General features: G+C 58.1%; 1 protein-coding gene across 1 annotated transcript; it reads left to right on the top strand.

The window, feature by feature from the left end:
- Positions 1 to 724: 724 nt before the first annotated feature.
- SLC6A8 (solute carrier family 6 member 8) lies at positions 725 to 8,644 on the top strand. The gene is made up of 13 exons (XM_066248801.1): positions 725 to 1,344; positions 2,913 to 3,044; positions 4,071 to 4,320; positions 4,791 to 4,923; positions 5,898 to 6,032; positions 6,115 to 6,218; positions 6,309 to 6,433; positions 7,010 to 7,122; positions 7,202 to 7,339; positions 7,412 to 7,514; positions 7,605 to 7,705; positions 7,780 to 7,950; positions 8,305 to 8,644. Exons 1-13 carry the CDS (start codon positions 1,083 to 1,085, stop codon positions 8,443 to 8,445), a joined length of 1,908 nt encoding a protein of 635 aa, XP_066104898.1. The 5' UTR covers positions 725 to 1,082; the 3' UTR covers positions 8,446 to 8,644.
- Positions 8,645 to 13,316: the final 4,672 nt, after the last annotated feature.

The following is a 13,316-nucleotide window of genomic DNA, read 5'->3' as shown; positions in this document are numbered from 1 at the left end:
TCCACGATGGGACTCAGTGAGAGGCCAGAGATGGCATAGGCTGGAAGGAGGGGAACAGGATAAAGGGGGCTAAGGATGGCTGGAAGGCAGCCAGGGAAGCGGCTCTTCTAGACCCGGGAAGGGCAGTTTAGGAGTGGCAATGTGGGCAGGAGTAGGCCCAAGGGTTAGCTTAACGGGGTGAGCCATCTGGGGTCAGGGGCAGTTCGGCCTCTAGGGAGGAAGTGCTGACGGATGCCCCAGGTAGCAGCCATCCTGCTTCCCGCTGGAGCGGCGTCTCCTCCTCGGGAAGAGGGCGGGAGGAGGTAGGCGGAGTGATGGGGAGGGCGAGAGGGAGGGACGGAGTAGGGGGAGGGGGAGCAGCCCGGTCGTGGGGGGTGGGGCGACAGTGACATCACCCCGGAGTCGGTTCTTAAGCGGCCGCCGGTCATCCCGAGGAGGAGAGGGACGATTGGAGCGCGGTGGCGAGTGGTTGAACCCGCTGCGGCCCGGAGAGCGGCTGGAGCAGCCGCTGCCGGGAAGGAGGGGCGAGAGCGCCCGGGCCGCCGCTGCCGCCAGAGCCGGAGCCGCCGGAGCCGGAGCCGCGGGCGAGTCAAGCGGTTGTGCGGGCCGGGGCCGGGGCCGGGGCCGGGGCCGGGGCGGAGGGCACGGGCCGCATGCCCATGCTCCGGCCGCCGCTTGCAGATAGTGTGCGCCCGATGCCGCCCGCTCCCCTCTAGGCTGAGCCTCGGGCCGGGCGAGCCGCCGCAGCCACCGCCCGAATCGCGAGCAGGAACCTCGGAAGCCACAGCCGCCGCCGCCGCCCGAATCGCGAGCAGGAGTCTCGGGAGCCGCCGCCGCCCGGCCGGGCCCCGCCGCCGCCCGCGCGCCCTCGGGCCCCCGACACACATGAGATTCTTCAGGCTCACTTTCAAGTGCTTCGTGGACTGCTTCTGACCGCCCCGCCCGTCCGCCCCGCACCCCGCCCGCCCGCCGCCCCGACTCCGGCCCGGCCGCCCCCGGCCGGCCCGCGCCTTTGGGGCCCCCAAGCCGCGGGCGCCCCCCGCCGCCCGTTCCCCGGCCCGGCCGCGCCGCCCGCTGGGACCATGGCGAAGAAGAGCGCCGAGAATGGCATCTACAGCGTGTCTGGAGACGACAAGAAGGGTCCGCTGATCGTGCCCGTGCCCGACGGGGCCCCTGCCAAGGGCGATGGCCCCGCGGGCCTGGGGGCGCCTGGTGGCCGCCTAGCCGTACCTCCGCGCGAGACCTGGACGCGCCAGATGGACTTCATCATGTCGTGCGTGGGCTTCGCCGTGGGCTTGGGCAACGTGTGGCGCTTCCCCTACCTGTGCTACAAGAACGGCGGAGGTGAGAGCCCCCGCTGCTCTGCGCCATGGACCCTCCCGTGCCCGCCGCCCGCCCTATTGGGGCGCACGGGCGAAGTCCAGGGGTTGGGGAGGGCCCCCAGGGCAGTCGGGGGCCGTTGCCTCTCAGTGGCCCAGTCTGGCAGCGTCCACCTCCAGGCCAGTCATGTGCCTGGCAGTGTGTGGGGGGAGGGGGCCGGCGAGCCTCCTGCGGGAGCTGCGGGGCTGCCCCCGTATACTCCCTGCGCTCCGGGATTGGCCACTGAGGTGGGAAGGCGAGGCCTGCCCCCTGGGAGGGGGGCTCCCAGAGGTGAGGAGTCCTGGCTGCCTCCGCTGGTCAGGCACACAAGTGATACATTGTGTGGGCCCCCCACGTGTGCACACACGAACACACACACATACAATGGACCACTCTGTCCCTCCTCCTCTGCTCTCTTCTCCCTTCCCTTCCCCTCTCTTCCCCTCTCTCCCCTGCCCGTCCCTCCCCACCCTCCCCTCTAGCCTGGGCTTGGAACACTGGGTGCCTGAGCCAGGCATGGGAAGACTGCGGCCTTGGCTGCCTGGCGCCGCTGCTGGACCCCACGCCTGCTTGCCGGCCCCAGCCCAGCTTAGCAACAGCAGTAGGCACACATGTCCTGCGACTGCAAAGCAGCACCAGGGTTGGTGGGAAACCAAGGTGACTGGGATGGGTGAGAAACTGGGACCAGAATGAAGGCCTTTGCCCAAGGTCACACACAAGAAGGATGCTGGGACCAAGAGCCAGGCAAGCTGCTCAGAAGCCCAGCTTCTGAGTAGTGTGGAGAGAGCTGGGCCAGCGGCTCGGGTAGGGGGCCGGTGGAGCAGAGGCAAGTGCACAGGAGCTACTGGGGCCCAGCTCCCCCCACCCTCTCTGGGGGTCTCTGGGCCTGCCTTGCATGCTGCCCAGAGCCAGGTGGCCTCCCCCACAATGTCTCTGTCTTTGTTCACTGACATTTTCAGACACCCCCACACACACACACACCTACTGGCAGAGGACGGCCACCCACCCACCCTCTTCCCTGGACCTTCCCACTTATAGGCCAGTGTACATACACAGGGAAGGCAGGGAATCTCTGCCCTCGCCCAAGCCAGGCAGGCAGGCCCCCAGGCCTGAGTGCCAGCCATGCACATGCATGCACATGCCCTCGCCGCCTCTCCTTCCTGTACTACCTGACAAACATGGAACTGTGTGCCACGAGGGATGGCTTGTGTGTGCAAGCACGTGTCCTTCATGCCTGTTGAACAGTCAGTCGCCCTAGGTGACTGTGGAGGCAGAGGCCTTGTGGGATATAGGGCACCCCCCTGCCAGCTTAGGCAGCTGGGCCACAGGCCCCCATCAACCCCCACCCCAGGGCTGTTCACCTGGGGCCTCTGAGTCAGTGGCCACCGCCTGCACTGATTCACCCAGTGGGAAGTTATGGGGCTGGGGCGGAGCCCAGAGCTGGGGCTTCCCCCTGGCTTCCCAGGGCCTCTGCATGTTGGGCTGGTTACAAACCTACACAGCCTGGTTGTAGAGTTTGGAGTAAAGTCCCTGACCTGTGTGTCCTCACTCAGGTGTGTTCCTTATTCCCTACATCCTGATCGCCCTGATTGGAGGAATCCCCATTTTCTTCTTGGAGATCTCACTGGGCCAGTTCATGAAGGCCGGCAGCATCAATGTCTGGAACATTTGCCCCCTGTTCAAAGGTGAGCAGCCCTGGGCCAGCCCCTCTCTGCCCCCTCCCTCAGGGACCCCTTCCCTTTCCCACTGCTGGGGCAAGGCTGATACCCACTTGAGAAATCTCATCCTGTCTGAGCGCCAGGTCTGGGGCCCACTGATGGCCCCTCAAGTTATGAGGGGGAACCTGGAAACCATGCAGACCACCCAGTGACCTTGGGCAGGCTGGGCCTCTCCACCAGGACAAGGAAACCCAGGCACAGCAGGGCTGCGGACAGACTCTGCCAAGCACACTTAGCTCACTGGGGCCGAGTGGGGGGTGGCTGAGTGCAAGAGACAATGGAGGAAGAAGCTGCCTAGGGCCAGCTCTCCCAAGACCAGAGGGCCAGGCTAAGGAGCTTGGATGGGAGGGAGTCATTGAAAGTTCAGGGTCTGAATGGAAAAACTTATAATGGCAAAGGCCACGTGAACAGTGTTCTCCATATCTCTTAAGTCCGTACGTAGGAGATAGGTTTTACTGTTACTGGCCCCGAAGAGACTGGGACACAGAAAGGAAAAGTGACCATCTGAGGTTGCCCGCTGAAAGGGTGACTGTCTCCCACACTGCCCCAGACCACCAGAAAGCCCCCAGCTGCTGAATACTGAAGACCACTAGGGGGCCAGGTGGAGGCTGGCCCTCCCTCAACTGCTGTGGTCACAGTGGGGCCCAAGAGAAAGGGCAGGAGTATGAGGCTGGGGAATGAACAGGACTTAATGCTCAGATGGGGGCAAGATGGAAGGGGCTCTCTGCCTTTGCTCTGGGAAGAGTAGAGGAGGTGAGGCCATGAGTAGGGACTGGTTTTTGCCCAGGGACAGATTGGGGAGTTAGCCCAGCATTGGGATATTTGTGCAAGGGATAGATAGTCCAGGGGGCTCTGTCCAGCGCACGACAAAGAAGGACCTAGTGGGATGGGTGGTGGGGAAGGGGAGGACGGCAGAGGCAGGGAACAGGATGTTAGGGGGGCGGTGGGAAGCTGGCCAGAGCAGAGCCTGTACAGAAACTGCTGTCCTCCTAGGCCTGGGCTACGCCTCCATGGTGATTGTCTTCTACTGCAACACCTACTACATCATGGTGCTGGCCTGGGGCTTCTACTATTTGGTGAAGTCCTTCACCACCACGCTGCCCTGGGCCACGTGCGGCCATACCTGGAACTCTCTAGACTGCGTGGAGATCTTCCACCATGAAGACTGTGCCAATGCCAGCCTGGCCAACCTCACATGTGACCAGCTTGCTGACCGCCGTTCCCCTGTCATCGAGTTCTGGGAGTGAGTCAGGCGCCCCTGGACCAGGCCCAGCCTGTCTGTCTCTGTGCTCCAAGTCTGCATGGCTTGGGTGGGGCCCAGCCCTAGGAAATTCCCAGCAGGAGTCACTCCTGGGCCTGCCCACCCTTGGGGACCCCCGGCCCAGTCCCTGGTGGAGGTGGGATAGATGGGCCATGCTCCTTCAGCACCATTTCTTACTTCTGGGCACTATCACTCAATCGTGCCTGTCAGCCTGGGGGAGGGGAGAGGACCACTGCATGAGCTGGAGGTAGGTAGCCCCTAACCACACTACCTCCACTGAGGGCCTCCTGGGCTGATGTCTCCAGGCCTCAGGCTTGGGACAGCCGGGCCCAGGTGATCAGGAGGGACCAGCTGGACACAAGGGCTGCAGGAGCGGGAGCACCTCCCCTGGGACAGCTCCCTGTACCTTTGCCCTGTACTGGCACAGCCCTCACGGGCTCTTCCTCCCCCAGGAACAAAGTCTTGCGGCTCTCCAGGGGGCTGGAGGTGCCAGGGGACCTCAACTGGGAGGTGACCCTGTGTCTGCTGGCCTGCTGGGTGTTGGTCTACTTCTGTGTCTGGAAGGGGGTCAAGTCAACAGGAAAGGTACAGCTGGAGGTGGGCAGGGCGGGGGGGGGGGGCAGCATTGCCTGGGGGTCTCTGCCAGGAACCATTGTTGCAAGGTGGGGTGACTGAGCTAAGGCCTGAGCCTGGGCCCGAGGAGGGGACAAGTGCTTCAATCTAGGCCACCGGATCCTCACCCCATGGCTGTGTTGTCCTCCCCAGCCTCCAAATTCAGGTCTAGCAGCCTTCCCTCCTGAGGGGGGGAGACCCAGGCAGCAGTTGCCCCTTCCCTGTGTTGGGCATCCCCATCTTCACCCATCTTCCTCGTTCCTCTCTATTCCTCCCTCACCATCTGAGTCTGGGTGGACCTGCTCTAAAGCTGTCTCTTGCCTACCTGTCTGGCCCAGGGTCAAGTCTAGACACATGCCTTCCCCAGAAGCTCTCTGTCAGGTTCAGGAGACCAATGTGTGAACAGACACATAATAAGACAGTGTGCCGAGGGCTATGGGACGTGGCCAGATCCCTGGAGGGCTGGCTCATTCCCCAGCAGGGTCTGAAGAGCAGCCACTTCCTGAGCTGGCATCCCGCTTGGATGGAAGGCAGAGGACTTTGTCGTCCGTCTCACTTTTGCTTGTCTCTGGCTGGCCCACTTCTAATACCAGCTACCAGGGACCCCGCCTCTCTATACATGACCTGGAGTCAGGGACACAGGACACACAGGACCTGTCTCCAGGGTGCTGTCCCACTCTCTGCCCGGGGTGGGTCCTGCCTCTCCCCTTCCTCTGCAGCTGACCTGTGTTTGCCACAGGGCTGCTAAGGCCTCGGCCAAGCACCTCGCTTCCGTTGGGAGAAGCCATGGCTCTGAGGAATACAAGGGGAGGCTGCTGGCTGGCCTCCTTCCTTACCTCTGAACACACTGCCCAGTGGTGGGGACCGTGGCCTGCTCTGTTCAGACTAGGGGCATTTCAGGGGGCAGTGGGTGCTGCAGAGCCCCTCTGAGCAGCCTGGCCCCCCAGATTGTGTACTTCACTGCTACGTTCCCCTACGTGGTCCTTGTTGTGCTGCTGGTGCGTGGAGTGCTGCTGCCTGGTGCATTGGATGGCATCATCTACTATCTCAAGCCTGACTGGTCGAAGCTGGGGTCCCCTCAGGTGAGGTGGAGGTGGTGGGAGGTAGACCAGGGGTCAGCCCAACAGGACCCCTCACACCTACTCTTTCCTGGCCCATCTCCAGGTATGGATAGATGCCGGGACCCAGATTTTCTTCTCTTACGCCATTGGCCTAGGGGCCCTCACGGCCCTTGGTAGCTACAATCGTTTCAACAACAACTGCTACAAGTAATCACCCCTGCCCTGCCCCTTTCCCTGGCCACCCATAGGCAACAAACTGGCAGCCTAACCAGTCTCCATGGTCCCTTGTGCCCCCAGGGATGCCATCATCCTGGCGCTTATCAACAGTGGGACTAGCTTCTTCGCTGGTTTCGTGGTCTTCTCCATCCTGGGCTTCATGGCTGCAGAGCAGGGCGTGCATATCTCCAAGGTGGCTGAATCAGGTAAAGACCCCTGGGCCCTAGCCTAACCTCTGGAACAGCAGCTACAGTCCTAATATACCATGTATGTGAATGCACATGCAAACTGACATTCTGAGAAATGAAAAAAAAAAATTCAACTCAACTTGTAACATTGCTCTGGGCCAGAGGCAGACCTGGATGAGCAACTGCGAGGCACAGCTGTTCCAGCCAGCTTAAGGCTAAAGCCTCCTGGGCCAGGCCACGTGGAGCCTTGAGCCCCAGGCCATCCATCTGCAGGGGCCTCAGGGTATGGTCTCATATTTGCCAGTGTTGCAGAAGGAAAGGAAGGCCTTTCTGGGGTCAGTGGTGACCAAAAGTCTAGACACCCCACTCCCATGGGCAGAGGTCTGCTGAGGGCTTGCAGGAGCCTTCCAGCCCCTGGCATAGCACAACCACAGAGGGCTTGAGCTACTCAGCAATGCCTTGGCATGAGGGGCAAGGCCCTTGGCCACAGGGTGCCCTGCTGCCATCCACTGTTCTACTACCACAGAGCAGAGGTAGGGGACAGGAAGTGTACATGGGCTGCAGGCGTCCACATCATGCCCCTTTCCCCCTTAGGGCCCGGCCTGGCCTTCATTGCTTACCCCCGGGCCGTCACACTGATGCCTGTGGCCCCTCTCTGGGCTGCCCTGTTCTTCTTCATGCTGCTGCTTCTGGGCCTGGACAGCCAGGTTTGCAGGGGGGACAGGACGGGTGGGGTGGGAGGGGCAGGAGGTGGGCAAGGGGCATGGCCTGAGCACCTGGCCACAGTTTGTAGGTGTGGAAGGCTTCATCACAGGCCTGTTGGACCTCCTCCCGGCCTCCTACTACTTCCGTTTCCAAAGGGAGATCTCCGTGGCCCTCTGCTGTACTCTCTGCTTTGTCATAGACCTCTCCATGGTGACCGATGTGAGTGGGGGCAGGGTGAGGGCTGCCTCTGACCCATAGCTGCCACCTGCTCTGACCTAGCTCCGTCCCCAGGGCGGGATGTACGTCTTCCAGCTGTTTGACTACTACTCAGCCAGTGGCACGACCCTGCTCTGGCAGGCCTTCTGGGAATGTGTGGTGGTCGCCTGGGTATACGGTAGGTCTGGGCCAGGGGTGAGTGGGGCTGGGGCGCAGAGCAGGAGAGCTGGGTCTCTAGCTCTGGCCCTCCTGCCTCGCCTCACTCCAGGAGCCGACCGCTTCATGGACGACGTGGCCTGCATGATTGGCTACCGGCCTTGCCCCTGGATGAAATGGTGCTGGTCCTTCTTCACCCCGCTGGTCTGCATGGTAAGGGTCAGGCAGGTCTACGTGGGGTGGAGTGGGGCACTTTGGGCCACTGGCTGATGAGGTTTTCTCCTCAGGGCATCTTTGTCTTCAACGCTGTGTACTCCGAGCCACTGGTCTATAACAACACCTACGTGTACCCATGGTGGGGAGAGGCCATGGGCTGGGGCCTCGCCCTTTCCTCCATGCTGTGTGTACCCCTCCACTTGCTAGGCCGCCTCCTCACAGCCAAGGGGACCATGACTGAGGTCAGTTCCCCAACACTGCCCTTCCCCTACTGTTAGGTCAAACCTTACCTCGAGACTGCCCATTCTACCCACCAGGATGGGCCATTATACCAGAAGCCTCCGGGCCAGCTGGATGAAAGGAAAGCTGGCCATCCGGGACCTCGGGTTGTGGCAGGGGAGGAGAGGGCTATCCCCAGCTTCCATTCCCACAGCCACACCAACCTTGTCTCCCTGGTGCAGGGAGTAGGGCCTGGTCAGTGTCCTAAGACGAACAGCACTGGGCCCTGAGTTGGTGGCAGGTGGTGGTAGTGGAAGGAGGCCAAGGACAAACAGGTGCCCCTCCCCAGGGGCTCACCATGTCCCTTTCTCCTGCAGCGCTGGCAGCACCTGACACAGCCTATCTGGGGCCTCCACCACTTGGAGTACAGAGCTCAGGACTTGGAGGTCAGGGGCCTGACCACCCTGACCCCAGTGGCTGAGAACAGCAAGGTGGTGGTGGTAGAGAGCGTCATGTGACAGGCAGCCGGCTCCCAGTGCCAGTTCTCCTTCTTGTAGCCATAGCAGCCCCTGCTTTAGCGCCCCCAATCCTTCCAGGGGGCTTGCCTTTCCCTGACACTTTTGGGGTCTGCCTGGGATGTGAGGGGAGGAAGCACCATGAGTGCTTATAACTAAAATAACTTTTTCCATTTTTAATAAAATGCCAAAAATATCACAACCCACCAAAAATAGATGCCTCCCCCCACCAACCAAGCTGGTGCCCACACTGCTTCCCAGGCCCTGCCACCTGCCTACCCCCCTAGTACCCACTGCCTCTCCAGGCTCTGCCCAGCACGCCCTTGGGTGGTCCCTCACCCCAGAGGCAACAGTGGCAGCTTGGGGAACAGGAGGGGAGGAAGGTGAGGGAGGGGCAGCAGAACCAAGGTGAGTATTTCAACTGGGCTAGACCCCTCTCCCCATCCCTTTCCTAGAAGCTTAGAGAGCCAGCCAGCAATGGAACCTTCTGGTTCCTGCGCCAATTGCCACCAATATCAATTGTGTGAGCTTGTGTACGAATGCATGTGTGCGTGAGTATGTAGGGCATATATAGATCTCTATCTCTTAGCAAAGGTAAATACCAGATGTAAACTGTGCCTATGGGCAAATGAGGCTTGTATTTTGCACATTTTATAAAAACTTGAGAGATTTCTGCTTGTATATTTCTAAAGAGAAAACAGCCCCAAGGACTCTCTCCTTGCCACTCCCAGTCCCTTTCAGCCCCTCCTATTCCTCTGTCCCAGCCAAGGAGTGTGAATTTAATTTATAGATCTAATTTTCATAGGCAAAACAAGAGCTTCAAGCTGTTGTGTGAGTCTGTGTGTGGGTATGCATGTGGAGTCCCCAGCCCCAGACTGAGGTAGAAAAGTGCACGGCAGGGGCCTTGAGGCATGCTCCCACACTGCCCCTCTGCCCACAAGTCATGGGGGTCAGAAGGTACGGTATCCTGTCCCAAGGATCTGGGGCTACTCACCTGGCATGCTCAAGCTTACCCACACCCTGTCCCTGGGCTAGGCAGACTGCAGGGATCTGAGGTGGGCACCAGCCAGGGAAGGGATCCGGGCTTCGCTCCCACCTGCGAGATTAGAGCTGATGCACTTGCCACATCTCAAGTCCTCCATGGAGCAGCTTTACTTAACCCACTCTGTCACATCTAATCCCAAGACAGCCAAGTGGACCCTAGAAAGACTTCCCCCACACCCTGACATCAGCTGGAGGGGAGGGGAGGGGCTGGGTGAGGGCTGGGGCCAGCGGGGACATTCTTACTGTGCTAAAAGCCACTGCAAACACAGCAATAAAAACATGTCATTTTCCAAAGCTGGCTCCTGTTCCACCACTGCTTATCTGGGAGTGCAGGGTTGGGGGTGGGACTGGATGGAGGTGCAGGAGACCTCCCCACCTCAAGTTGTTCCCTTGGGCTAGTGTTTGTCCTGGGGGTCTCCATACCTGACACTGTTCCAGGAACTGGGAATAGAGCAGGAAGGATGCTGGCAGAAAGCCTTTTCCCCAAGGAGCTGACATACTTGGGGAGAAAGGATAACAGTATGCTAAAGAGGAACACACCGAGCAGGGCCAGTGGGTGTGAGGTCATGGAAGGTTGGTGGGAAGTCACGGGTGCAGATTTTCCAAAGGTTTACCAAATGCCACACTGAATGGGTGACTTTCCGAGATGCGGGCAGCAAGGGCCAGGCGAGGTGGAGAAGTGAGGTTGCAGCAAAGCCCAGGGAAGGTGGAGCTCACTGGGACAAAGGCACTAGCAGTACATGAGAGAAGTGTGGATTACAGACCAGTTTGCAAGATGGAAACAACAGGGCTTGTGGACAGCTGGGATGCACGGCTAAGAGAGGGGTTGGGGAGACCGAGACTGAGAGCACCACGAAGGGTGGTGTTGCCAGGCCCTATGCCAGGGGAGACAAGGAGGTTTGGAGGGGATAGTGGTGTCATCCAAGTGGATACCTCTAGACAGCAGCTGGGACAAGAGTCTGTAGTTCTGGGAAGAGTCAGAACTGAAATGAGAACATCGGTAAGTTCTAAGCACATAAAGACGGCCCTGAGAGCCCTGGGACTGGGTGGGCTCAGCAAGAGCAGCGAGAGGGGCTGTCAAGGGAGAGGCGGCCCAAGCACTGAGCCCTGGGGCCCTGGACACTCAGAGGTGGCAGAGAAGGGGAGCAGGCAGTGGGGACAGGTGAGGGCATATCCAGCAGGTGGGATGGACCCCCAAAGTACAGAGCTGGTCCTGGAATATATCTGAGGAATCCCACCATGGGGGTCAGGAAGAAGGAGTGATCACTGTCAGGTGCTGCTGATGGTCAAGGGAGAGGGGACCCAAGAATGCTGACTGGGTTTGGTGACAAGATCATGGAGAGCGGAACAAGAAAGGTTTGGGTTGGGGGGGTATGCAAAAGCCTGACTGGAGTAGAATTAAGGGGTGGAGCCTGACCAGATGGTGGGACAGTGGATAGAGTGTTGGCCTGGGACGCTGAGGACCCAGGTTCAAAACCCCAAGGTGGCTGGCTTGAGCTCAGGGTTGCCAGGTTGAGCATGGGCTCATAGACATGACCCCAAGGTCGCTGGCTTGAGCAAGGGATCACTGGCTCAGCTGGAGCCCCTTAGTCAAGGCACATATAAGAAAGCAATCAATGATCAACTAAGGTGCCACAACTATGAGTTGATGCTCCTCATCTCTCTCCTTCCTGTCTTCCCTCTCTATATAGAAAAAAAAAAAAAGAAAGAAGGGGTGGAAACAACCCAAATGTCCACTGACAAAGGAACGGATGAACAATATGTGGCCTATTCATACACTAGCATATTATTCAATGTTAAAAAGGAAAATGTGTCACATACTACAACATGGATGAACCTTGGAGATATTAGGCTAAGTGAAAGAAGCCAGGCACAAAAAAGAAAAACACTGTATGATTCCATTCAGAAGCTAGAGGAGTTAGCTTTCATAGAGATGGCAAATGGGATGGTTAGTGCCAGGAGCTGGAGGAGGATAGGAAACAGTAATTAAATTAATGGAGGCTGGGTATGCAACATAATTGAACAACGAGATAACCTGGACATGTTATCTTTGAATATATGTATCCTGATTTATTGATGTCGCCCCATTAAAAAAAAAATTGTTAAAAAAAATTTAAAAAATGTGTCAGGTAACATTAAAAAAAGGCAAATGTAGCCTGACCAGGCGGTGGCGCAGTGGATAGAGCACCGGACTGGGATGCGGAAGTACCCAGGTTCGAGACTCCGAGGTCCCGCGCGGGCTCATCTGGCTTGAGCAAAGAGCTCGCCAGCTTGGACCCAAGGTCGCTGGCCCCAGCAAGGGGTTACTCGGTCTGCTGAAGGCCCACGGTCAAGGCACATGTGAGAAAGCAATCAATGAACAACTAAGAAGTCGCAACGCACAACGAGAAACTAATGATTGATGCTTCTCATCTCTCTCTGTTCCTGTCTGTCTGTCCCTGTCTATCTCTGCCTCTGTAAAAAAAAAAAAAAAAAGGCAAATGTAAAAAAAAAAATAATGGAAGCAGAGTTTGTTTTGCAAGATGAAAAGTTCTGGGGATGGATGGTACTGACACACAATGTCCTCGACAGCACTGACCTGTAATCTTAAAAATGACTAAAATGGCCTGACCAGGTGGTGGCGCAGTGGATAGAGTGTAGGACTGTGACACAGAGGATCCACGTTTGAAACTTCTTCATAGGTTGCCAGCTTGAGCATGGGCTCATCTAGTTTGAGCAAGGCTTGTCAGTTTGAGTTTGCTGGCTTGAGCAAGGGGTCACTCGCTCTACTGTAGCCCCCCTGGTCAAAGCACATATGAAAAAGCAGTCAATGAACTAAGGAGCTACAACAAAGAACTGATGCTTCTCATCTCTCCGTCTGTCCCTATCTGTCCCTCTCTTTCACACACACACACACACACACACACACACACACAAAAGACTAAAATGGAAGTTTTAGGTTACATATATTTTACAACTTAAAAGAAGGGGTAGGAAGGAACAAGAGGCAATGACTCCACTCAGGTCTTTGTGGGCACAACCTCAAGCACAAGAGGCTTCAGCCTTAGGTAAGAGCAGGGTGCTCTATCCAGTGTCACGGGAGGGAGGGCAGGATAAGACATGTGCACAGGAGGTGGCCAAGGCCAGCCCAGTCATCAAATGAGGCAGGCCTAGGGTGGGGTCAAGGTTTAGGAGCCTGGTACTCATTCTAGATGCCAGCCTAGGCAAAAGGGAAGGGGTAGCCCTTAGAGAAAAATGACAGTTTGCTCCTCTTTGGGCCCTCCCAGGCCAATCCCTGCTCTTTATATAGCAAGGAATGGTCCCCTTTGTGAGGAAAAGTTTTAGTCCTCAACAGCCAGGGTGGGCTCTGGTTTGTGATGCTGCCATCCACCCACGCTCTGATGGTCACCAAGAACCTGGACATGGGGCAGCTCCCCACAGAGCATGGAAGGCCTTCTTGGAGCTTCTGCTGGCACATGGGAAGGTGCTTCCCCAAGCAGGCCAGCCCCTGTAGAATGCCTGACAACCTGCTCTTCAGATCCAACCTTTGCCCCACCCATCTCTGAAAGGCTGCTCACTCTACAAACCCTCAGCTCTCAAACCTGCAACTTCCAGTACCTTCATGGTGGCAGCTCCCAAATCTCCAGCCTGGATCTCCTGGGGTGATAAGGCCCCTTATACTGGGCCCTGTCCCCTGACAATTCCTCCCTACCAGCTAAACAGAGCCTGCTATTACTCATTACTCTCAAGCCCAAGCCACTCCCCACCCCACCCCAGGCTCACACCAGCTCTCTACCTCTACCAACAGTGGCCCATGCTTTGGCTCAGATCTTTGTCACCTCTTGCCAAAT

The sequence above is a fragment of the Saccopteryx bilineata genome, chromosome X (genome assembly GCF_036850765.1).
Source record: "Saccopteryx bilineata isolate mSacBil1 chromosome X, mSacBil1_pri_phased_curated, whole genome shotgun sequence".
Lineage (NCBI taxonomy): Eukaryota > Metazoa > Chordata > Mammalia > Chiroptera > Emballonuridae > Saccopteryx > Saccopteryx bilineata.
Note: the sequence above shows the minus strand (reverse complement) of the source record. Positions and strands in the feature narration are given on the sequence as shown.